General features: G+C 39.6%; 1 protein-coding gene across 1 annotated transcript; it reads right to left on the bottom strand.

The window, feature by feature from the left end:
- Positions 1-19,738: 19,738 nt before the first annotated feature.
- On the bottom strand, positions 19,739-22,877 carry LOC127162480 (regulation of nuclear pre-mRNA domain-containing protein 1B; the record flags this gene model as incomplete). Its single annotated transcript, XM_051105257.1, has 3 exons — positions 19,739-20,937; positions 22,499-22,674; positions 22,751-22,877. Coding segments are annotated over 3 exons (453 nt in total), but the record flags the coding sequence as incomplete, so codon positions are not given.
- Positions 22,878-25,198: the final 2,321 nt, after the last annotated feature.

The following is a 25,198-nucleotide window of genomic DNA, read 5'->3' on the forward strand; positions in this document are numbered from 1 at the left end:
TGACGACTGATATTTATATGCCATTATATGCAAGTATCTTCTATACTGCTATAAAGTAAATGTAAAATCCAAATGTAATGTATAATTAAAAAATGAGTCATAAAATGAGTATTATGTATTATGATTCTAAGCGAGGCAGTCAGTGCCTGAGCCCTCCGCAGCTCTACAGCATCCCTCAGATATTCCATGGAAATGTGTGGTGAGAAATGGAACTGCAGTGCAACAATGGCAGATTTAAGGCTGCTCTTGCTTATTTTCATGTTAGCTTATGTAAACCTCGCCCCAGACTAAGACGATATCAATATGTGTACATTAGTCTGCATCAGGTCAGGAACTATGCGGAGCAGCATATCAAATTAATTAAGTGTAAATCCTTTATTTTAAACATGCTCACGTCACGTGAATAGCCGTTATATTGCTCTGTTGTGTTGTGTTATGGCAGTAGACACGACTTTTCTTTTTGAACTTACTCATCATAAGCTAGTCTAGCGATGATACTCAGAATCGTACCTACCTTAACCTGCGGTCAGGAGCCGCTACCTGGTAATAACTTGCAGGGTGTCAAAATTCCAGTGTTTCTCAACTCCAGTCCCCCCCATAACAACAACAATCCCCGAAACAATCCCCTGATGACGCTTTGAGGTGAAGCTTGACAAATGCATGTCACCCCCTGTTCGTTGCTTTCTACTTCCTGAGCAGGGGAAATCCGTTTAAGTTTACTTTACTTCGGTACGTTCCTTCATGCATTTGCGCTGCACAGACAGACGAAACTTACGCGTAAAAAAGCTACTTACTTATTTGTACTTCCTTACTGTACACCGCTAGTTATTTGTTATTATTAAGTGTAACGAGAGAAAGCTCGCGGACATGGGCTTCAATAATATGAGCACATGAGCATGAGTTAGGCTGATGCTCTCGCCTCACACTTGCTGGACCGGACGGTTTACCTAACTTACCCCGTACTCACAACACCCCACCCCAGCACAGGGTGCTCAAAGTCGCAACCCCAAAAAAGCACACGGAAAACTGCCCTTAAGACACAGACAGAACATACGGGCAATTTGTTTTAACGCGTACAGAACATTATCTAATGGTTCGCTACAACAGAACATCACGTCCATTCATCAGTACTATCCAAATAAAGTTCCAGCTTTTAAAATATGTTTATATTTTCAGTTCGTATTCTATAGGATTAGGAAAGGAAAATACTAACCGGTCAATGCAACGGTAAAATTCCGACAGATCCTGATGCTTTTGTCATCGATGACTTCAACATCGTAAACTCCTTCGTCCCTGGTGTTGGCATCAAGGAAAGTTACACAGACAGCCTCGTTACCAATGTAGAGTGTAGTTCTGTCCGAGTTGAATGGTTTGCAGCCGCGATTTTGCTCTTCTCGGGAACAGTAGCGAAAGACCTCTTGTGTCCCGTTTCTTTTTCGCACTGTCACACGATTCACAAACTTCAGTTCAGATGTTCCGACGATTAGGGAAAAGTTGTCTCCCTCTTTCACATTTACTATCCCATTGTCACTCACAGAACCTGATAAAATTAATATTCATGTTGTTAACTGCTGGGTAACGTGTTTCCACGCTTGTTTTAAAGACCCGTTATGCATTACAAACAGACATCACTTTGCGAATTCTCTAACGTTAAAATGCTTTACTTACCGGCGGTGATTACAATACAGGTTATGAACGAGAAGAAGCGGATCATCTTAAAAAGCGGCATTCTGTTCGGTTTGTCACAGCAACACAATTTTCTAATAACAGCAGAAACGCGTGATTTAGCTGTCTCTGAAGTTGTAAACCGGCACGAGACTCGCCAAACTGTGCTTAATAGGCTTGTTTGAGGTACACCTCGCCTCGCCTGAAATGTAGGCGAGAGTAGGCGGCAGTAAGGGGAGGAGTGAAATAAGCGCAGTCAAGACGGACAGTTCTGATCTCTCTAAGTAGAACAGATACCTACGAGATCAAAGGCGGATATCGCGTTATCACACTCACCTGCTGTGTTGCTGATAAACATGATATAATTTCAGCTCTGTTGTTTTTATATGAAAATAAATATGATGAACAAGACACTCAAAGTGCTTGCTATTTAATTCCATACGAAAGGCGTTTATTTAACGTAAACAGAAATAGGTTACACTCATCTGTGAATACACATAAATATTTTGGACAGAGTTTGGCTACTTCATATTTCACAGATGCTTCATACAATCTCATTTACATGTCCCTTCAATCCATTCTAATTCCAAATTCCTAGTGACTGACTCATATCAAAAACACTGTTGTTGCTGTATGTGGATTTGTTTTCTTTAAGCAACAAAATAGTACTATAAAAGTAGTCCATTTTACTTATGCGCTGTATTCAAAGTTTTTAGAAGTCATCCGATAGCATTGTGTGACAAAGAGACCAAAATTACATCATTGTTCTCTGATAAATCATAATTGTGTTTCAACCTAAGTTGAGTTAATTTGGGTTTAATTCCTCACACAAAGCTGTCTTGGTTTCAGAAGACGTTAAATACGACGGCAAGTCATATGGACAACTTTTGGGATACTTTTCATACTGTTACTTTTTATCCATTTTGAAAACAAGAAGTTTTTTATTTCTGAAAGAAGTCTCTTCTGCTCACCAAGGCTGCAATTATTATTATTATTTTTTAATGATTTATTTTTGGTGTGTTTATGCCTTTATTTAGATAAGACAGTGTAGGTGGACAGGAAATAAAGACAATTGATTTCAATAACAAGAATATAATGCATTTTACAAAGAATCTATTGATAGAAATGTTTAAAGCATGAATTTTCAAACTCATACATGCCAAACACAAATATAAAGCCTTAAGCTATTCAACAGTTATTAAAAGGACATCTTTTAAAGTCTGTGAAAATGAGGATGTGAAAGTGAGGGTGTGTTCTGTGAGGGAACAAAAAGGGCAAAAGGGTACTGAAGGAACCTCAGTCTTGTCCTTGTCTCCTAGGTGGGGGAAACCGCCCAACACAGTCTCTACTGATGATTTTCCTCATGTGATGGTCAGGTTTTCTTGAGTTGGGATTGTCAATGATTGTGTTCTTTTGTGTTAATGTTGCAAGTTGTTCAAAGCTGTGAAGGAGTTGGTTGGTTGGTTAGGCTTACTTCAGGCTGGCTGGTGCTAGGGCCTGATTTGCGATCATTTATGTTGTCCTGGGCCTTTCTGTGGAATTCAGCCTTGGGTTTCAACAATATTCTGATAGAATCTTAAATTGTCTGATTTGCTCTGATATGCTACAGCTTAATTTATCAGAAAACCACTTCCTGTTAGACAGGTTTACATTATTCCTGCGAGACTCCTCTGTGATCTTTTCTAGAAGAGAATCACCCTGCACTTCCTGTGGTAGTGATGCAGTCGTCTCACGGCAGCATCACCGGACGCAGTGTTCTCTAGATCCTGCAGCGCTGGCTGAGAATTAGTATATATTTTTGCAGATATGGGTGTGGTTCTGGTGTCAGGTTTCAGAACTTGTGTGACATACTTACTTACATACAAAGGAAATGACTCAAAGGTAATGTTTGGGTGCCCATTCAAACACCCACACCTCACCAACACAAGAAAGGGACAATATATATATACTCATACATATGTGTGTGTGCACGTCCTGATTTTGCTGAGTTAGCTGTGTTCCTGGGTCAACATATTTTGTGACCCTGGAACAACATTTTAATCCAAATATTTAATCTTGACCACATCCCTACACCTAAACCTAACCTTACCCATTAGTAATCTCTAAAATCAGAGGAAATGATAGATGAATGACACTGATGTACAAGCACCAAACACTGATTGTAAGCCTAAACTACACAAAAACTGTAAACTGTTTTTTAAAATCTGACATGTCGTCGAACATGTCGTACTTGGTAAAAGTCATGTTCTGTGTGTGGGCGAATTTTTTCCAAACATTTTTCCATACATACACATTTTTTCCTTTTTATTTATATATATAGGTATATTCAACGTAGGTGTGATTTCTTTTGAGTGTGTGTATGTTTTTTTGAGTGTATGTTTATGTATCTTTTTTATTGCTAAATAATTACTATATACAGTAAACATTTTTTTTTTTTTTTTGGTAACTACATGCTGTCACACTCACACACACACAAGGGGATGGAAGAGACGAGAGATGAGTAGCAATACTATTCAACCATTTATTTAACAACGTCTTTAAAAAAAGACAACAGCATCGAACAAGTAATGAGGCTCTTAACTGAGTGGTTTTGGCAGATGTAGTAGTCCCAAAGTCCAGTAGTTGAGCCACGCCACAGCATCGACGGAGAGAGCAACAAGGCTTGTGAACGGTAGACCAGACAATGTGACAATGGCAGAGAGTCCTGTTTTATAGGGCGTGGCTCAACGAGCAACATATGATAAGGATTAGAATTCGGGTGATTGTGAACGCGTGGGTGGAGCTACCGGGTGTGTGTCAGATGAGGGTGGCTGTGGTGAATGCCTGACACTACCCCCTCCTCCAGGGGCGGCTCCCGACGCCCCTACACGACGTCGAGGGCGACCTCGGCCGCGAGGGGCAGGCTGATCCGGATGGTCGCGATGCAACCCAGGATCGTTCCTCTGGGCCATACCCCTCCCAGTCGACGAGATATTCCAGCCGGCCCCCCCGACGCCGTGAGCCCAGGATCTCGTGGACGGTGTATACGGAAGGTGGTTCCAGGATCTCCGGAGGAGGGGGCTCCACTTCAGCTCCCGGTGGTTCTGTGACAGAGGGATGATAAGGTTTTAGAAGGGAGACGTGAAAAGTGGGATGAATGCGATACCTGGGAGGGAGCTGAAGTTGGAACGTGACTTCGTTGATGCGTCTCAGGATCTGGAACGGACCAATGTAGCGGGGACTCAGCTTACGACAGGGTTGACGGAGGCGGTGATCCCGTGTGGACAGCCACACCATGTCCACTGGGTGGAATTCGGGGGCAGGTCTCCGTCGGACGTCCGCAAAGCGTTTATGTTGTTGCACCGCCCGCTGCAGATGGATATGAGCTGAGTCCCACACTCTCTCGCTCTCTCGAAACCAGTGGTCTACCGCTGGAACATTAGAGGGTTCCTCCGTCCAGGGAAACAGGGGTGGCTGGTACCCGAGTACGCACTGAAATGGTGTTAAGCCGGTGGTATCTTGGCGCAAGGAGTTCTGTGCGTACTCGGCCCACGGGAGGAACCGGTTCCAGCAGTGTTGGTCCTTGTGACAGTATGCCCGGAGGTAACGTCCGAGTTCCTGGATCTTTCTCTCTGTCTGGCCGTTGGTCTGTGGGTGATATCCAGAAGACAGGTTAACTGAGACACCAAGTAATTTGAAAAAGGCTTTCCATACGTGCGAGATGAATTGAGGTCCCCGGTCCGACACGATCTCCTCGGGCAAGCCGAAGTGGCGGAAGAGCTGTTGGAATAGGGTCTCGGCAGTCTCCATCGCCGTAGGTAAACCCTTCAGGTGGAAAAACTTGCACATTTTAGAGAATCTATCCACCATGACCAGAATGCAAGTGTTACCTTCGGCTGCCGGGAGATCAGTTACGAAGTCCACTCCTATGTGGGACCAGGGCCTCTGTGGTATGGGTAGTGGAACCAGTTTGCCTGTAGGAAGTTGGCGGGGTGAAGTAGACATGGCACAGACAGAGCAACTCTGGACGTACCTGATGGTACAGAAGGGTTTGACGTAGGGCGAGAGGAACGTAGATCTTGCCTTCTGGACATTCCGGCGGAGCAGCTTCCTGGAGAGTGGCGTTTCGGATGTCCTCGTCTATCTCCCAGACAATGGGACTGATGAGGTTGGAGGGCACTATGGACTCTGGTTCAACGGATTGTTCGGGGGAATGGAGTCGGGATAGAGCGTCCGCTGAGATGTTCTTGGAACCAGGTCTATAGGTGATCTTATAGTTGAACCGTGTGAAAAACAGAGCCCATCTGGCTTGACGAGGATTGAGTCTTTTGGCCTCACGGATGTATTCGAGATTTTTATGGTCAGTGATGGTGAAAGGATGGTTTGAGCCCTCCAACCAGTGACGCCACTCCTCCAGGGCAAGCTTGATGGCAAGGAGCTCTCTATTTCCCACGTCGTAATTCTGCTCCGCCGGAGACAGCTTTCGGGAATAGAAGGCACAGGGATGGAGGAGTGGAGGCTCACCAACCGCTTGGGAAAGTACCGCACCGACTCCGGTGGTGGACGCGTCGACCTCGACCGTGAAGGGAAGTTCCGGATCTGGATGGTGTAGAAGGGGTGCGGTACTGAAAATCTTCTTTAGATGGAGAAAGGCTTCGTGGGCAGAGGGGTTCCAGCTGATGGATCTTGGTTTACCCCTCAGGAGGGAGGTTAACGGCGCCGTGATGGTACTGTAATCCTTTATAAATCTTCTGTAGAAGTTAGCAAATCCTAGGAAGCGCTGGAGTTCTTTGACGGTGAGGGGTTGAGGCCAGTCCTGGATGGCGGATACTTTCCCCTGGTCCATTTGCATGCCCTCGGCCGATATGATGTAACCCAGGAAGTGTACTGATGGACGGTGGAACTCACATTTCTCCAGTTTGAGGTACAGACGGAACTCTCTGAGCTTGTGGAGGACCTGCTGGACGTGGTGGCGATGTTCGGCCATGTTCCGGGAGTAAATCAGGATGTCGATGTAGACAATAACGAACCGGTGAAGGAACTCCCGGAACACCTCGTTCATAAACGTTTGGAAGACGGAAGGGCTGATGGAGAGGCCGTACGGCATGACCCTATATTCATAGTGGCCGGTAGGTGTTACAAATGCCGTCTTCCATTCGTCTCCCGCACGGATACGAACAAGGTTGTACGCACTCCGCAGGTCCAGCTTCGTGAAGACTTGGGCTCCATGAAGCTCTTCGAGGGCGGCTGGGACCAGAGGGAGCGGATAGGGTTGCTGGATGACTTGGGAGTTGAGCTGACGGTAATCGATGCAAGGCCGTAACCCCCCATCCTTCTTGCCCACGAAGAAGAAGCTGGAAGCGGCTGGTGAAGTTGAGGGTTGGATGAATCCCTGAGCGAGGGCCTCCGAGATGCATTCCTCCATCGCCTGGCGCTCCGGGATGGACAGAGGATAAACTCGCCCCTTGGGGAGCTGGGCCCCTGGCAGCAAATCGATGGCACAATCCCATGGCCGATGTGGTGGTAACTGGGTGGCTGCTTGTTTGCTGAACACATCCTGGAATGCCATGTACTCAGCTGGGACCTCCGGAGCAGAGTCCTGATCCGGACTCTCAATCCGAGTCGAAGAGAGGAAGAGGTGATCGGCAGAAGGTCGGGGTAACTTGACCAAGCAGTGTTGATTACAGTAGTCACTCCAGTGCAGGATGTCACATGGGTCCCAGCTGAGTTCTGGATGGTGTTGCTGCAGCCATGGACGTCCCAGGATGATGCTGGCGGTGGAATCCTCCAGTACCAGAAATCTGATGTCCTCCGAGTGAAACAGACCAATTTGCAGAGTGATGATGGGTGATGAATGTCGTATTTTCCCACGCCCCAGTGGTTTTCCTTGGATAGTTTTTACAGTTAGCACGTGACGATGGGGTAGAGGAATCAGTTGTAGTTGCTGCAGACATTCCTGAGAGATGAAGTTGCCTGAGGAGCCGGAGTCAACCAGCGCAGAAACAGATAGCGAAACATTAGAAGTATGCAACGTCACGGGTAGTAATGTGAGAGAAGATATTTCCACCTCTGTAAAGAGGGTACTCACCACGGGGCGTGGGGGTCTGATGGGGCATTGACGGAGGAGATGACCAGGTTGTCCACAGTATAAGCATAATCCATTTGTGATCCTGCGGTTCCGTTCGGTGCGTGATAGACGAGTGGAGTCGATTTGCATGGGTTCTGGTACTGGATGACAAGCAGCCACCGAGGCAGACTGAGGAGCGGTAATGGGTGGCTGGCAGGCGGCTAGGTTCTGGGCAACCTTGGTGGTTCGTTGTAGAAAGGCCTCTAATCCAATGCTGTCGTCATATAGCGCCATAGCCGCTCGAAGATCGGGATTGAGGCCTTGTCTATAGGCTCCAAGCAGCGCTTTCTCATTCCATCCACTAGCCGCCGCCAGCGTACGGAAGTGCAGAGTGTAGTGGTTCACCAAGGAAGTGCCCTGCTGTAGCCGGAAGAGTTGATCCGATGTAGCGAGTTCTCCTATTGTAGTACTAAAAACTTCAGCGAAATGATTTGTAAACTGTTCGTATGAATGGATGATAGGATTGTCAGCATTCCAGATAGCTTTAGCCCACTGCAGGGCCCTACCGGTCAGGAGGGAGATGAGAAACGCCACCTTTGTGTCCTCGGATGTAAACTGTAGTGGTTGCATTTTGATGGAGATCCACTTGAAGCAGAAACCCGCTACACTCAGCCGCCTCTCCCGCAAAGGTTGCGGGCATGGCCATGGGAGATCCTGAGACGGAAGGCGGCGTCGATGGATGTTGAAATGCCGCCTTCAAGGCATTCACCAACTCGGAGAACGGGTTAGTAATGGCGGTTGTTTCGGTGCTCATGCTGTGTATTTCTTGTTGTCGGTCTGGTCTTCTGTCACACTCACGCACACACAAGGGGATGGAAGAGACGAGAGATGAGTAGCAATACTATTCAACCATTTATTTAACAACGTCTTTAAAAAAGACAACAGCATCGAACAAGTAATGAGGCTCTTAACTGAGTGGTTTTGGCAGATGTAGTAGTCCCAAAGTCCAGTAGTTGAGCCACGCCACAGCATCGACGGAGAGAGCAACAAGGCTTGTGAACGGTAGACCAGACAATGTGACAATGGCAGAGAGTCCTGTTTTATAGGGCGTGGCTCAACGAGCAACAGGTGATAAGGATTAGAATTCGGGTGATTGTGAACGCGTGGGTGGAGCTACCGGGTGTGTGTCAGATGAGGGTGGCTGTGGTGAATGCCTGACACATGCACTGTACACTGTGTTCTCCATTTTTTGATGTAGTGTTTAATGAATGATCTGTAGTGTGTATAATATTGACTAATGTGTGTATGATTTGAAAGCTTTGTTTGATTTTGAGTGCAGGTGAAAAGGTTTTAAAGGGATTGCTTGATTTTGCTAGAAGATTCAGGGGTTCAGTGAATTTAGTTTGAACATTTGGATTTGTGTTTAAGGTTTTGAGAAAATGAGTGATGATTTCAGTTGGTTTTAATGAACTTTGGATATCTTAACATCTCATGTTCAAAAAAAAAAAAAAAAAGCATTTTGTGATCCAAAATACAAACACCATAATAATAATAATAAATGTTTCTTGAGCAGCAAATCAGAATATTAGAATGATTTCTGAAGCTTCAGCTTTCAAATCACAGGAATAAATTACATTTTAAAATGTATTCAAATATAAAATAGTTATAGTAATTTAAAATGTTACTGTTTTTGCTCTACTTTGGATCTTGGTGAGCAGAAGAGACTTCTTTAAAAAACAATAAAAATCTTTTGACTGGTAGTGTATTTTTTTTTCTTTCATACTGTGTAATACTGTATTCACAACCACAAATGCTTACAGTAAAGAAAATAATAAATAAATAATAAATAGTTTGGTTTCAGTCTTACTTTCTTGTTTACTGTGAATTTGTCAACATCTCTCTGCTAATTATTTTCAGTCTTGTACAGAAATGTACATGTAGGAGCTCATGAAAGAAGAGCTTTAGGTTTTGAATAACTGTGTGTATATGATATATCCAAAAAAATATAATATTAAGGCAAAGTGTTTGCAACGTATGACAAATGTTTGCTTTTGAGACGTGTTTGTCATATTTTGAATGCAGTGCTTCATTTTGCAAGAGATGTAAGGCATTTTGATTTTTGTGTGTGCAAGTTTTGAAAAATAGAAACAAAGTTTGAAAGTGTGTAAGTAGTTTAAAAAAAAAAAAAAAAAACTCCAGTTCCTCCAGTTAAAGGTGTAAAATCATATTGTGACTTGTGGAACAGAAGACTAAGAACAAGTCAAGTCAAGTCAAGTTTCAAAAAGAAATAAATAGTAAATACTTAAATAATTATCATAACATACTCTAATTATAAAATGTAAAAGAAACAAAATGATCAACAAAATATTAAAATTATGCAAAATATTGCAAAAAAACTGTGTTAATACACAAATAGCAAATAGATTTGAGTCTATTTTTAGATTTGAGTCTATTTTTGCATACTCGGGTGGATTGGAAGTGCCTTCCAGATGGAAGGAGCTGAAACAAGCTATGGCTAGGGTGAGTGATGTCCTTAACAATGTTATTCGCCCTTCTCAAACAGTGAGTTTTATAAAGGTGTTCAAGTGATGGTAAATCAGCACCAATAATGTCCTGTGCTGTTCTTACAACCTGCTGCAGAGCTTTCTTGGCAGTTTTGGTGTAGCTACTATATCAGGCAGTCGTGCAATAAGTCAATATGCTCTCTATAGTACATTTATAAACGTTGACCATCAGCTTCTGAGGAAGATTTGCCCTTTTTAACTTCTTCAGAAAGTAGATACGTTGTTGTGCTTTCCCCACTATACATGCTGTATTATCACCTCAGGAAAGATCCTCTGTGATGGTAACTCCCAAGAACTTATAGCTGTGGACTCTCTCCGCGACCTCGTCTTTGATCATTACAGGACAGTGGGTGATCTTTTTAGTCGTCCTAAAGTCCACAATAATTTCTTTGGTCTTCCTGATGTTTAAGACCAAGTTGTTGGTGTCACACAATGATGTCAATTTTTGAACCTCCTCCCTGTATGCAGCTTCATTATTGTTTGTGATGAGCCCAATGACTGTTGTATCATCTGCAAATTTAACCAGAAAATTAGATTCATGGGTAGCTTGACAGTCATGGGTAAAAAATGCATAAAGGAGGGGACCTAGTACACACCCTTGTGGTACACTAGTACTCAAAGTTAAAGTAGAGGATGTGTGTTTGTCCATCCACACTGACTGGGGGCGGTTGGTAAGAAAGTCCAATAACCAGCTGCATGTGAAGGAAGTTAATCCTAAAGCATGAAGTTTGTTAATCAGCTGGCTTGATACGATGGTGTTAAATGCTGAGCTGTTAAATGCAAGCAATTATACTATTAAGTGAAGTTCTACATTCTTTTAGATTTTTGGTCTATATTAGTTTAAAAATTCTCAGTCACTAAGATAAAAAGCTGTTAAATAATTGTTCATTGTTGAAATTTTTTGCTGCTATATATAGAAAATGTCTGATTTTGTGTTCAGTGTGCTACTTCCTGTTGAGTCAGAGATTTAAACTCTTCACTGAATGTTCACCAGATGAGTGTGAGCTTCAGTGGCATTATCAAGAGAATCAACACAGCTTAAAATAATACCTGATCGAAGTGTCCATCAGCATGTGGGTTTTCATTGTTCTTTTCATGAGTATAGAGAGTAAGATAAATCCTAAAAAATATTTTCTTTTCTTTCTTTTTTTTGTTTTGCTGTCAGTCTTCTGTTTTAATTTTTGTGGTCACTGGTCAGGTGACTAACTGTAAAATTTTTAACAGTTTGTAGTCAGTTCATGTTGCTTACAAGTCTTGTACCTTTCAACATTTCAAGTCACTAACATGACAGTGTTTCTGAAATCTTTCTGAGATCTAGAAACAGTAAGATACTGCTATTGAAAAAAACATGTTCTGAAACCTCAACATAGATATTTAGAGGTCTAGAGATATTTGAGCACTTTGATGAAAAGTCTTCAGTTCAACATATAGAGACGTTGTTACTAGTTGTCACTAAACTGCAGCATAATGTAAATATACAATTATAATAGATGCATTTCCTGTTTAGAAATGAGACTGTTTCCTGCCTCACTATAAACTGTATTTTTAATTAGCTAAAATAAAAACTAGAAAGACTAAAACAGTCAATACTCTTTGTTCATTTGTTACACTGAAAATCACATGACAAATGTCATAATTTAACAGGTATTCTATGAATACAGAAAAAATAAATACTGGAGAAATAGTACGAGTATGCTATTTTGCACAGGGGTGGTTGTGGTCTGTATATTTTTCTAGCATTAAACGTAACCTGTATCTAAACAGCTTTTATATGATTTTAGATCTTGAATGGTGAATGGTGAATAAAGACTGTGATGGAGGGAGATGTTCTCACTCTACAACCAAGAGATACTGAGAGTCTCCATGAAGCAACATGGCTGTTTAAAAATATCATTGGTGCCCCTTTCCCCTCCATTATGGACATTTTCCATGCACGATGCTCCAGTAAATCTACCAGTATCGTGAAAGACCACACCCATCCCTCCCACAGTCTCTTCCAGCTCTTGCCATCAGGGAGATAGTGCCGGTGCATCAGATCCCACTCTGCAGGACTGCTCAACAGCTTTTCCCCCCAAGCTGTGAGAGCCCTTAATTCCAGTCAGCTCACCCCCCCTCTGAAACCTTATCCACAACCCTAACTCCTGAAACCAGGATCCTCACCTTGATCCTCAAGGGGTGGAACTGCCCATGAATGAAATGTAAAATGTAAAAATACAAGAAATGTCTCATGTCATATATGCAGCATATTTTGAATATTGTATATTTGTTTGCATGAAATAAATCATAGAATTATTGATGACTCGGGCTGTTTTTAGGGCCATGTCCTGGAAGATACAACTCATAAAATCAAAAATATATCAAATATTACAAAAATTCCTTTGAATATGTTTTATTTAAGTCCAAATGATATTAAAAAAATTACATAAAATGATTTTTTGCTGATCATTTTCCACTCTTGCCTGTTTTAGGGTTAAATACCTCTTTTGCGCAATATTTTGTACTGTTATTAGGTAAAGTACTTGTATAGTCTGTCTTAGGTTGTGTGCATAGTCAACTATTTATAGTATATGTATAGTTAAGATTACAACTTCAGTAAGTTAGCTCTGTGTAGTTTTTTTTTTTTTAGTGCTGTATGTTTATATTCATGTTTATTTATGTAGCACCGTGGTCCTGCGAGACACAACATTTAGTTCCACTGTATGTCCACACATGACAATAAAGCCCGACTTGACTTGACTTGAAAAATGGTGATCAAACTACATCACACAGATGTATCAGGGTTTTAACCCCTTTTATGAGGAGAAACTAACTAGTAGAGTAAAAACGGCACAAAGGGAGCACTGACCATCTGAAACATCAGCACCTGTCACGAGTCCTGTCCGGTCTGCCCCCTACCAGAGGTCGCCTGTGCTTCATATTAGCTCTCACACTACACACTGTTGCACTACACCCTGAACTGTATGTCCCATGCTCCACCTCTCTCATTACACACACAGCTGCAGCCAATCACACACTGTATAAATACGAGGTGGTCACCACCATTCTGGGCCCAGTATTGTCTTGCGTTTATCGCTTAACATTATGGAACCATTTTTAGTTTCATAGTCGAGTTAAGTCTTGTTCCTAGCCTGGTTATCTCATCTTGTCTGTCTGCAGTCTGCCCTGGACTTTTTGCCTGTCATGGATTTAACCCTTTGTCTTGTCGTTTCAGACTCTGTTTGCTCCTCGTTTGGACTATTGACTGTTTGTTTGGAATACCTGTTTGCCTTTCCCCTTGGATTACGTTCACTGTCGATCGACCCTCACCTGTCCCTGAATTACTCTTGTGTCTTTCCCTGTTTATATCTGTTTGCTGGTGTCGAAGCTGCCTGTGTGTGATCATGTCTCTGTCTCAGTACAACAAAAGCTTGCATTTGGATCTTCCTGCTTTATGACTCGTTCGCTCTGTAAAAGGCGTGCTCATCTCATGGTATAAAGGGGTGTCAATCAAATCACATTTAAAACAAAACACTCTTCCTGCCATAATAACCTCTGTGCTGTGATATTCAATAATGTGTTACGACCCCAAAGTGATCTAGGGGTTCTGGGGTCGAACAATTAAAATATAGACATTAAAAAACACATACGTAAAAACAATGTGCAGGACAAAGATATAGTGCAACAAACGTGATTTATTAAGGGTAGAAATTAAATTGCTACAAAGGTTTGGTGGAATCAAAGAGAGTGATATGTATGTACAATATTTACAGTATTTACATGAACAGAAAAACACAAGACAAAGGGAACAGGAAGAAGCGACGCGGGCGGTGCTAAATCAAAGAAAATAACAAAATCAAAACCCTCTACCTTCTTAATACCCTGACTATGAAAAGAAAATATAGAAAGAAAAAGTCTTCAGCATCCGAGACAACCTAACTAAACTTCACTTTCTAGCCAATAAACAAAAGTACAAGGGGTGACACTCGCCCCTAACCTAGTGTGCTATACAGGATCATATTCCTACGTGTTGCAGTGTATGTCACATGACGTTCTTACCTGTCCGCTTCTTCCCGGCCTTGTAACATATAACACATACTCAAGTATGTTACAGTGAGGGGGAGAGGAAACAAAAATATATAACGGGGCAAAAACGTACACGAAAACCAAGCAACATAAAAGGGGATACAACAATAACACGTGATGGCAAGAAAAAACAAAGCACAAAACAGCAACAACATGGGGGCTTGCAGGTGGTCTGGCGTGCTCTTTTATTCGGGAGGGTCTCGTCCGATTGGGGACATTTTCGTCATCATGCTTTTTTAGGCTCCATGGTTCAGGTCCTTCTTTGAGCGCTGGTTGTTATTGGCCACTGATCGCTTTGTCTCATCCACCATCTCTAAGGATTCATCTGTGACTGGTTTACTTGCTGATTGTAGGGGGGAAAAAAGGTTTTTTCAGGGCTATTAAGTTCAAGATATGGATATAAAACAATATACTTACTTCTATAGCCACTTTTTGTAATATATTTAATTCAGTCATCCATGACAATAGTATTTATGTAAAGTATTTATCAGCAAATACTGATGTTGTTTAACTTATTTGAATAATAATCAGTATATTTTGTTATTAAAATAATTTAAATTTTTAAATGATTATGAATACATTGATTTGATTTGAATACATTCAAATGCAATGCATACAGACAATGGCTTGAAGCACCTGCAAAAATGATCAAAATGATTTGTAATTTAAAATGAAAACATGTCAGATTGGTGTAACCATCCTGAGATTGAAAAGCAGTAAAAAAGAAAATTGTTTTGCCATTATATTATGCCAAACTTTGTAATATTATTTCTATAATATATTTGAGATTAGTGAAGGCTATAAAATGTCAAAACCCTAAAAAACACAATATTTGTCATGATACAAAACCCAGAGTAGTGATGCGCGGATGGCGGTTATATCCACGAGCGCTGCGGATAATCCGCGGGTCGGGTGCGTTGGGTAATAAAAAAATGCATTCTGATTATTTGCCGATGGGTCACGGGTGGATGAGATAAACCAGTAATGACACAAATATTAACTACATTTTCTAAAATATGAACCTGTTTTAAATACTTTGTGTTTGTGTTTGTGTGTGTGTGTGTGTGTGTGTGTGTGTGTCTGTTCGCCTGTTCGAAAAAAGTTGTGACAGAAAAGGTGACATTCCAGATAAAGTTTGAAGGGAGTTACGCCTGTGTTATTGCTGTTGAGTAGGGTAATATGCAGTGGTGTACAGTACCTGCGTATACCCATTTCTTTATCAAATAATAATTATTGATTACTAATTTGAATCAGTACAGTATAATGAAAACAATACATTAAAACTGAAAAGAATTAGATTTTTACGATCAAAAATTTCTTAAACTGGGTGAACCCCTGTAAACTTTTGTCCAAGGATCCAGTAGGCGTTCAAACACCCAAACGATTCATCAGAGATTGCGGAGAGTCATGTCCAGATGTCAGTTAACGTTATTCTTTTTAGCGTGGATTTGGCTTAAAAGCATGCATGATTAAGCTTATATAAGTGTGCAGCAATGTGCACATCAGCTGAATCAATCTGCTGTTAAAAATGAACCATCCATTCATCATATCATCAAGCAAAACTAAGAATTAGAATAATTGTAAATGACAATCGGATGCGGGTCGGGTGCGGTTAGCTAAATCAGAGAAAAATACAGGTGCAGGTGGGTGGTGAGCAGATAATTCATTTGAAGCTGCGGATTCGGGTGATGTTTGACCTCATCCGCGCATCTCTAACACAGAGTCATCTACTGGACTGACCTCCATTGGTGTTTGAGTTGAGAGAAGTGTCTTCGCTCGAACTGTCTTCATCATCATCAGCAGTTTTACATTGCTTCTTCTGTAGGGAGAAAAGAATGTTGAGATTTAAAATCACAATCAACATCCACTGCGCATAAAAGATTTTAATACCAAAATATCATAAAAACCAAAAAAAAAAATATATATATATATATATATATATATATATATATATATGAAATCCTTTCTGAGCAAATTATCTCAAGGAAACTTATAAAACCCAATACAAGTTCCCCAAAAACTAAACTGCATCCTAAAATGCATAGCTTTAATACTGCTGTTAATAAGTGTTACAATATTAATACAAAAACAGAAGCGTTACCTAATTTTCCTGTAATATTACTTGCCTTTTGCTTTTGGCAGTTGATGATGTAGTTGATGACAAAAATGAAGGCCAAAATCACAACTGCAGTCAACAATGCGATGCCCACTGCAAGCAATATCACATCGCTGATTTTCCAGAGAGTGTCTTTGCCTTTGATAGGAAAGTCTTCAGGAGTTTCCAGTGATTCCACAGCTAATAAAGAAGATATGACAAATGAATAGAGTTGGATATGGAAATTCTGGGCTAATAGAGCAAAAAAACAAACAAACAAACAAACAAAAAAAAAAAAACAACAACTAGAGATGCAAAGTTCTTCAATACAAACTTTAAAACTCATAATGTATTAGGAATAGGATCTTGAATAGGACGTGACTAGAGGGTTTAATGCGTTTTATCACTTATTCATTTATATATTATTACATTTCTATTCTGTTATAATGCTGTCTTAAAGTTATAACCAAGTTTGCTTATATTTATATTTAGAAGTTTGGTGAACTCTGACACAGTTCAAAGATTAAACAACATTAAATTTATATATAATATATTGCTCTCCCACAAAACCGGTTGGTCCAGTTTTGTGAGAGAGCAAAGGAAATTCCTGTGCGAGCGGAGAGATTTGCGTTCGCGCATTCTATTAATGTGCTTCGCGCTACAATAATGCACTCACGACATTTGTCATTAAAATAACGCCATAAGAAACATACTAACCGTGGACCGTGACGTTGAACAATTTATTCTTAATATTGTTAGCGACGTCGATATATGAGACAACGTAACATCCCTCATCACTGACTCTGGCATCAGCGAAGGTTACGGAGAAACTCCCTCTGTCGAATTTGATTGAGAATCTTTTTGATTCATTGACGGAGCAGCCTCTTTTCTTCTCGTCAGGAGAACAGTAGAGAATAATGGGATCTCCTGTCCTATTTTGGCAGTTCTTTTGTAATGTCACTTTCGTCATGTTCCCAAGCCCAGGTGTTTTGACGCGTAGGGTGACACTTTCTCCACTCTTTACACTGTCACTCACAGAGCCTGATAACAAAAAACAAACAAAACAAAAAAAAAAAAAACATATATATTTGTACTTTAAGAAACTGACTTCAACTGACACATATTCACACTTTATTTAGGAACAACCAACAGAGATCACAGATAACTTACTTACCGGCGATGACAAGACAGGTAATGATAAGCAGGATGCAACGCATTTTAATGAGTTCTTTTCGGTTTGTCCTTTGATTTATTAATAAAAAAATCTTTATTAACGGCTGTACGTGGTCCACTCGGCACTGAAGTACTGAAGGCGTGTGTTAAAATACACTACACGCATTTTAATGGTTGGAACCGCTATGTTGACGCTTTGTTGGGCGGAGTCTTTGACGTACGACTCCACAAGTGTTGCCAGATTTGGCGGGATACAATTGAAAGCCGCCCAATCAGCTGCTTTTTTGTATTCGCTTTTATCTTTAGTCATGTTATTTTAATATATTCAAACTCAAAGTATCACAGTAAAAAATGTGTAGTGCAGTCATCAACATATGACCTGTCAATCAATTTACCATATTTTATGTTGGTGAGATGTGATGACTCGTGAGTGATGGGCTTTTGGCGCTATAAAGGGCAAGATTTTGAATGTCCAGCTATATATTCATTCATTCATTTTATTTGAGTGACTGCGATGGCAAAGTGGCCTAAATATAAGTTACACGATAAAAGTTTTAGAGTGACTTAAATTTCACAATTTTGCATTACACGTAGTGAGAGATGAATAGAAGATTTCTAAGTATAATTGTAACTGAAATAAGAGAACAGTTTAATGATTTAATAAAAATCAAAACTGAATATGGCGATTATACGATGCTGTCCTGCATCAGAACATCTTTTAAACAGTCCAGACTACTCTGGTATATACTTGGCATTGACAGCTGCTGGACTTGAACAGTTTTAACTGTGCAAAGTTCTGCATGATGTTCTAAAATGTGTACTTTATGAAATACATGCTGTAGTTCTGTCTGAAGATAAAGCACAAGCACATTATTGTTGTTAATTGTTATTATTATTATTAAAATATTTCTGGGCCTTTTAAGCATATTTTCTGACTCCCTTTAATGCATTTGCCCTGTTTTGATCCATATTCCTGTGAAACTGATTTATCTTTTTATATTTTATTTTGTCATCTTTATTTTTTTTAAGGAGATAAAAATGGTCCTTATCAACCTTGATTGACATGGCAATAAAATTCCATCACATTATTTTGGCAGTAAAAATTTTGGGCTGGTTTTTGTTGAAGTGGGTGGGTTTTGGTGAGCTTTTGGTCTGGAAATCGTCAACCTGATCTGGCAACACTGCTCCAGTACTGGAAGGCTTCAAATTCGACTACACCTTTTGTGTTGTAAATTATTTGGTAAACATTACTTTTTTTATAGAAAAAACTATTTATTTATTTTTTTAAATGAATTTCTAAAATAAGAAATGTTTTATCACGGCTGTGATGTGGTCCCTGCCACGACGGACAAAAGAGGAAGTTAAGGCAGGTCTCAAGTAGCATACAGGCCTATATTTTTTCTCTCTTCGTAAAATTACGGGTTTGGATCGAAATTGTGCTGTTATATATCCGTTCTGTCGTATTTACGCCTACCATCGCGACGTCTTATGTGTTTTGTGGCCGATTTTTTTTATTGACCGCTTACTAAAAACGGGCAGTGTTTTTAAGAACAGTTGACACTACACGTCACCGACAGACGCACACAATCAGCAGATGACAGAATGTCACTTTTCAGACATTACACGATGCGACAAACGCCGAAACAGCCTGTTTCATAAATGACAATAAGAAGAGCCGATGAACGCCAGTGGACACCGACAAAACTCCAGGAACTGTCTGTTTTTGTATGTCTGCGTCTATCGAACTCAACTTTCTGTTGTTGTTTTTATTGTGTTTATCGTGTACTGTAAGCAGTTTAAGCTTTTTTAATGAATATTCTGTATTCAGTAAATGCTTTAATGTGGTGGTGGATGTCATTTTGTCTGTTGATGTGTTAAAGAATACAGATACTTTTTCACACCATATCGAAACAAAATGGCTAGCAACTGCACTAAATGTACATATCTCAACACACACAAGTAAACATGTTCACCCAGGGATTTCTTTAGTTCTGCTGTACCTTACCAAACACATTCCTTTCTGTCAAACAGACGTGACACCTGTTTGACTGTCTTGTGTGTCAGTCGACAGTACACTGCTTTTTTTCTCCCACTTGCCTATTGACTGGTGAATTTTAATAAAGAATCTGCAAATACTACCAAGAGAATGAGTTTATTCTTTATGCTTCAAAAGATGAATAGCAATCCATGTTGTCACAAACAACTCACTGGTACCTGAGCCATTAAACTAAATGGGGTCCAGAAAGTAAAGTAAATGGCAGGAAGTCTTTAAAATTTGATATAGATATGAGCCATTAATGTAGACAAAATGGCTTTTTTTTTAGCTAAACAATGTCGCTGATTTGAATGATGAATTACAAGAAACCTAGAAAAAGCTTCACTTTTGTATTCTTTGTGTTTGATGGTTTGTTTTGGTGGTGATCAACAGCATAAACATAAATAGGTTCCACTAATCTGTGAATTAAACAAATGTTTTGAACAGTTTGGCCACTTATGTTTCACAGATGCTTCATACAATCTCATTTACATGTTCCTCTGATAATACAGCAATCCATTCAATGAAATCCAAAAGATTCACTTGTATAAAAAAAATTGTTGTTAAATGTGTCGTATTTAATGAGAGACACTGTAAACATACAGTGACCATAGAAGAGAATGCAATCACACTGTATTCTTCTCACAAATATCAGGAAATCTGTTGTATTTATCAGCAAAATCATTTAAAGAAAAGCAGGTCAGGTCTGTAACCAAAATATATCACAGTTTAATGATGGGCATAAGTTTCTAATTAATTTCTCTTGTTATAACAAACTCAGCAGTGAGGTGTTTAAAACTGAATCCTCATGTTTAGTTTCTTCCAAAACCAAAATGAAGCTAAATTAAACTCGGAGCAGTAAAACTATAAACCTACAAACATAAGACAAAGCAAAGGGAGTTGCTTTCCACAGCAAAGTCACATCAAAATAAAATCTCCACGCTTGAGTCTGGTTTAATGACGGATCGACTGGCGGGTTTGATCTCGGTGAGATTTAGCTGACATGAGAACTAATGAAAAACAAACGTGTGTGAAAAGCTGAGCTGGTGACAGCAGATCTTCATCACTCGCTCCATTACTGATGTTTCTGTCAGTGAGGAGGAACCCAGTGTCTGATCGTACAGGACTGTGAGTCTCATAGAGATGTTCAGTCAGTGGAAAACAGATCTCCAGCGGACGGGAGAGGAGCGAGACCGCCGGTGACGTTCGGTAGGAGAGAAAGGTCTGGAAGACTCTGGATGTGAGACTTGAGCTCTTTCCTCACTTGTGTGACGCGGGCCAGTTTCTGCTTGTATTCCTGCAAGAACGACAGATCATGAATGAATGAATGTATGTATGGATCAGGCAATTGTTCATTTTTTTTTTACTTATTAATTTTGTTCAGTAAAGATGCATTAAATTGATCAGAAGTGACATTAAAGACATTTATAGCATTACAAAGATTTCCATTCCAAATAAATGCTGTTCTTCTGAACTTTCTGAACTATTGAGAAAATTGCCTTTAAAGTTGTCCAAATTAAGTTCTTAGCAATGCATTTTGCTAATCATAAATTAAGTTTCGATATATTTACGGTAGTAAATGTACAAAATATCTTCACGGAACATGATCTTCACTTAATATCCTAATGATTTTAGGCATAAAAGAAAAAAATCGAAATGTTCTGAAATGTTGTTATGGTCATTCCATAATTTCTGAGCAAAGTCTGTTTTTTTGTCTCCCAGAACTGTCTTACACAACTACGTTCCCAAACAGTATGCATCGCTATGAAGCACAAGTAATAAATTATACGTGTCAATTTTTCAAAATTTATACACCATCTGAAAGCTAAATAAGCTTTCCATTGATGTATGGTTGTATAGGACAATATTTGCGAGATACAACTACTTGAAAAATCTGGAATCTGAGGATGCAAAAAAATCTAAATATTGAGAAAATCACCATTAAAGTCGTACGAATGAAACTGTTAGCAATGCATATTAATAATCAAAAATTAAGTTTTGATATATTTACAGTAGGAAATTCACAAAATATCTTCATGAAACATGATCTATAAGTAATATTGTAATGATTTTTGGCATAAAAGAAAAATAAATTTTGACCTATACAATGTATTTTTGGCTACTGCTACAAATATACCCATGCTACTTAAGACTGGTTTTGTGGTCCAGGGTCACATATATGAAAATGACTATATTCAGTGGCTTCTCCTACTTTTCTTAGTAATACACAGTGTGAGATTATCAGGAAGTGAAGATTTTGTTCTCTTTGACTTGTTGGATGGAAACGGTGCTTACTCCCAAATTTTTTATGCGATTTTCCAATTTTTGCATCTTTGGACGGAAACCTGGCTATTGCGAGTACAACGACACATCAATATTAACTGAACCACTGATGTCACATTAACTATTTTAACAACATCCTTAGTACATTTTTGTGCCTTGTCCATGGTAGGACCCATTCTGTCTATGGAGGATCAGAAAGCTTTTGGATTTTATCAAAAATATCTTAATTTGTGTTCTGAAGATGAACAATGGTCTTATGGGTTCGGAACGATATGAGGGTAATTAATGAGAGAATTTTCATTTTTGGGTGAACTGGGTCTTTTCTGTTACACAATGCTATAGGATGACTTCTAAAAACTTTGAATACAGTGCTTAAGTACACTACTTTTATAATACTACTTTGTTGCTTGAAGGTAAAAAAATAAATAAATAAAATCACATCCACTTTCATTATACTGAAAACACCAGATCTGGCACTTTGCAGAAATTCTCCAATGGAAGAAAGACAATCAAACAGGTTTGGAAAAACATGAGAAGTAGATGATGATGACAGGATGATGAACTATTCCTCGTACCTCCAGTTTCTTCTCCCTCTCGTTGAGCGCTTCTCTCTGGCTCTGTATGTATTCTGTCAGCATTCGGGCCAGTTGTCTCCTGTCCTCTAACTCAGCTGCCAGACGTCCGTTATACTCGGCCAGCAGCAGACAGGCCTCGTCCACTGTCTTTGACAACTTATCTGCCGCCTGTTTATCTGCAGAGAATATGGAGAGTTTCATCAGAAAACTACTTCCTGTTAGATGGAACTATGTTTCTCCTGCGAGACACACCTGTGATCTTTTCAAGAAGAGAAACATCCTGCACTTCCTGTGGCAGTGATGCGATCTTCTGTCTCACGGCAGCATCACCGGACGCAGCGTTTTCAAGATCCTGCAGCGCTTTCACCAGCTCCTCCGTCTGTGGATCATGTCAGTCACACACAACCTTTTATGGTTGAAATCAACTACCCAAGCTTTTTCTTTATACATTATATTACATACATTAGTAAAATAATAAATGTATAAAATTATAATAAAATGTTAATATCATTTTTCTCCCAAGAGTCCTTGGATAATACAAAATGCATGTAATTTTTTTATTTAGTACTGACCTGAATAAGATATTTCACATAAAAGATGTTTACATATACACTGTGTGCAGAATTATTAGGCATGTTGATATTCTGGTCATATTTTTTTTCCAAACACATTTTACCAATTCCAAACCACATCAGTCTTAATAACTACTATTAATTTTGTATTTAATCATTTGTAAGTGATATATAATTGTCCGTGAAGGCTGGAAGTGAAAAGCTCCTTATATTCAGGTGTGCAGAATTATTAGGCATGTTTTCGTTTACAGCTAAAATGAGCCAAAAAAGAGATTTAACCCAGACTGAAAAGTCCAAATTATTAAATGCCCATGAGAAGAATGCAATACTAATGCATTACAAGAATTTGCAAAGTTAAGGCTTGACCATTGGACAGAGAAATGCTTGTTGAGTCTGCATGGTAAGAAAAAACAGGTGGAGAAGAAAAGATGCATGTTAACTGCAAAAGAATAAGGAATTAAGGTGAAGAATTAGGTGTGACACCATCAGGAACCGTTTCCAGTTCTCCAGCGCCACCATTTTCCAGAACTGCAACCGACCTGGAGTCTTCAGAAGTGCAATGTGTCAGGTTCTCAGAGACTTTGCTTGGGAAAAAATCCTAAAAAATGCCCCTGACTTAATAAGAATAACAAGCTGACGTCTTGTGAAATACATGAAGACAGTTTTTTTTATATGCTTTAGAGACAGATAAGTTGAGAGTGACTCTTGAAGGACAAGCATCACATTCTCTTGTACCTCTGAATTAAGAATTTATCTTCTAAAATCTGGCAGTAAGTTTTGGGAGTTCATGTTTAGTCTCTTATCCTGAAAAGTCTGACTTGCAGAGATGGACTAAAATGAACTCCCAAAACTTACTGCCAGATTTTAGAAGATAAATTCTTGAATCAGAGGTACAAGAGGATGTGATGCTTGTCCTTCAAGAGTCACTCTCAACTTATCTGTCTCTAAAGCATATAAAAAAACTGTCTTCATGTATTTCACAAGACGTCAGCTTGTTATTCTTATTAAGTCAGGGGCATTTTTTTAGGATTTTTTCCCAAGCAAAGTCTCTGAGAACCTGACACATTGCACTTCTGAAGACTCCAGGTCGGTTGCAGTTCTGGAAAATGGTGGCGCTGGAGAACTGGAAACGGTTCCTGATGGTGTCACACCTAATTCTTCACCTTAATTCCTAATTCTTTTGCAGTTAACATGCATCTTTTCTTCTCCACCTGTTTTTTCTGACCATGCAGACTCAACAAGCATTTCTCTGTCCAATGGTCAAGCCTTAACGTTGCAAATTCTTGTAATGCATTAGTATTGCATTCTTCTCATGGGCATTTAATAATTTGGACTTTTCAGTCTGGGTTAAATCTCTTTTTTGGCTCATTTTAGCTGTAAACGAAAACATGCCTAATAATTCTGCACACCTGAATATAAAGAGTTTTTCACTTCCAGCCTTCACGGACAATTATATATCACTTACAAATGATTAAATACAAAATTAATAGTAGTTATTAAGACTGATGTGGTTTGGAATTGGTAAAATGTGTTTGGAAAAAAAATATGACCAGAATATCAACATGCCTAATAATTCTGCACACAGTGTAGTTCACAAGAGAAAATAATAGTTGAATTTATAAAAATGACTCTGTTCAAGTTTACATATGCTTGATTCTTAATACTGCGTTGTTACCTGAATGATCTACAGCTGTGTTTTTTGTTTACTGATAGTTGTTCAGGAGATAACAGGGATCATACAAAATGCATGTTATTTTTTATTTAGTACTGACCTGAATAAGATATTTCATATAGAGAATGTTTACATATAGTCCACAAGAGAAAATAATAGTTCAGAAGTTTACATACACTTGATTCTTAACACAGTGTTGCTACCTGAATGATCCACAGCTCCCACAGATTCTGTGTTTTTTCAACATTTTTGTGTATTTGAACCCTTTCCAACAATGACTGTATGATTTGGAGATCCATCTTTTCACACTGAGGACAACTGAAGGACTCATATGCAACTATTACAGAAGGTTCAAACACTCACTGATGCAACAGATGGATAAACTATGCTTTAAGAGGGTGAAAACTTTTGGAATTTGAAGATCAGGGGAAATTTAACTTATGCTGTCTTCTGGGC

The sequence above is a fragment of the Labeo rohita genome, unplaced genomic scaffold (genome assembly GCF_022985175.1).
Source record: "Labeo rohita strain BAU-BD-2019 unplaced genomic scaffold, IGBB_LRoh.1.0 scaffold_947, whole genome shotgun sequence".
NCBI lineage: Eukaryota > Metazoa > Chordata > Actinopteri > Cypriniformes > Cyprinidae > Labeo > Labeo rohita.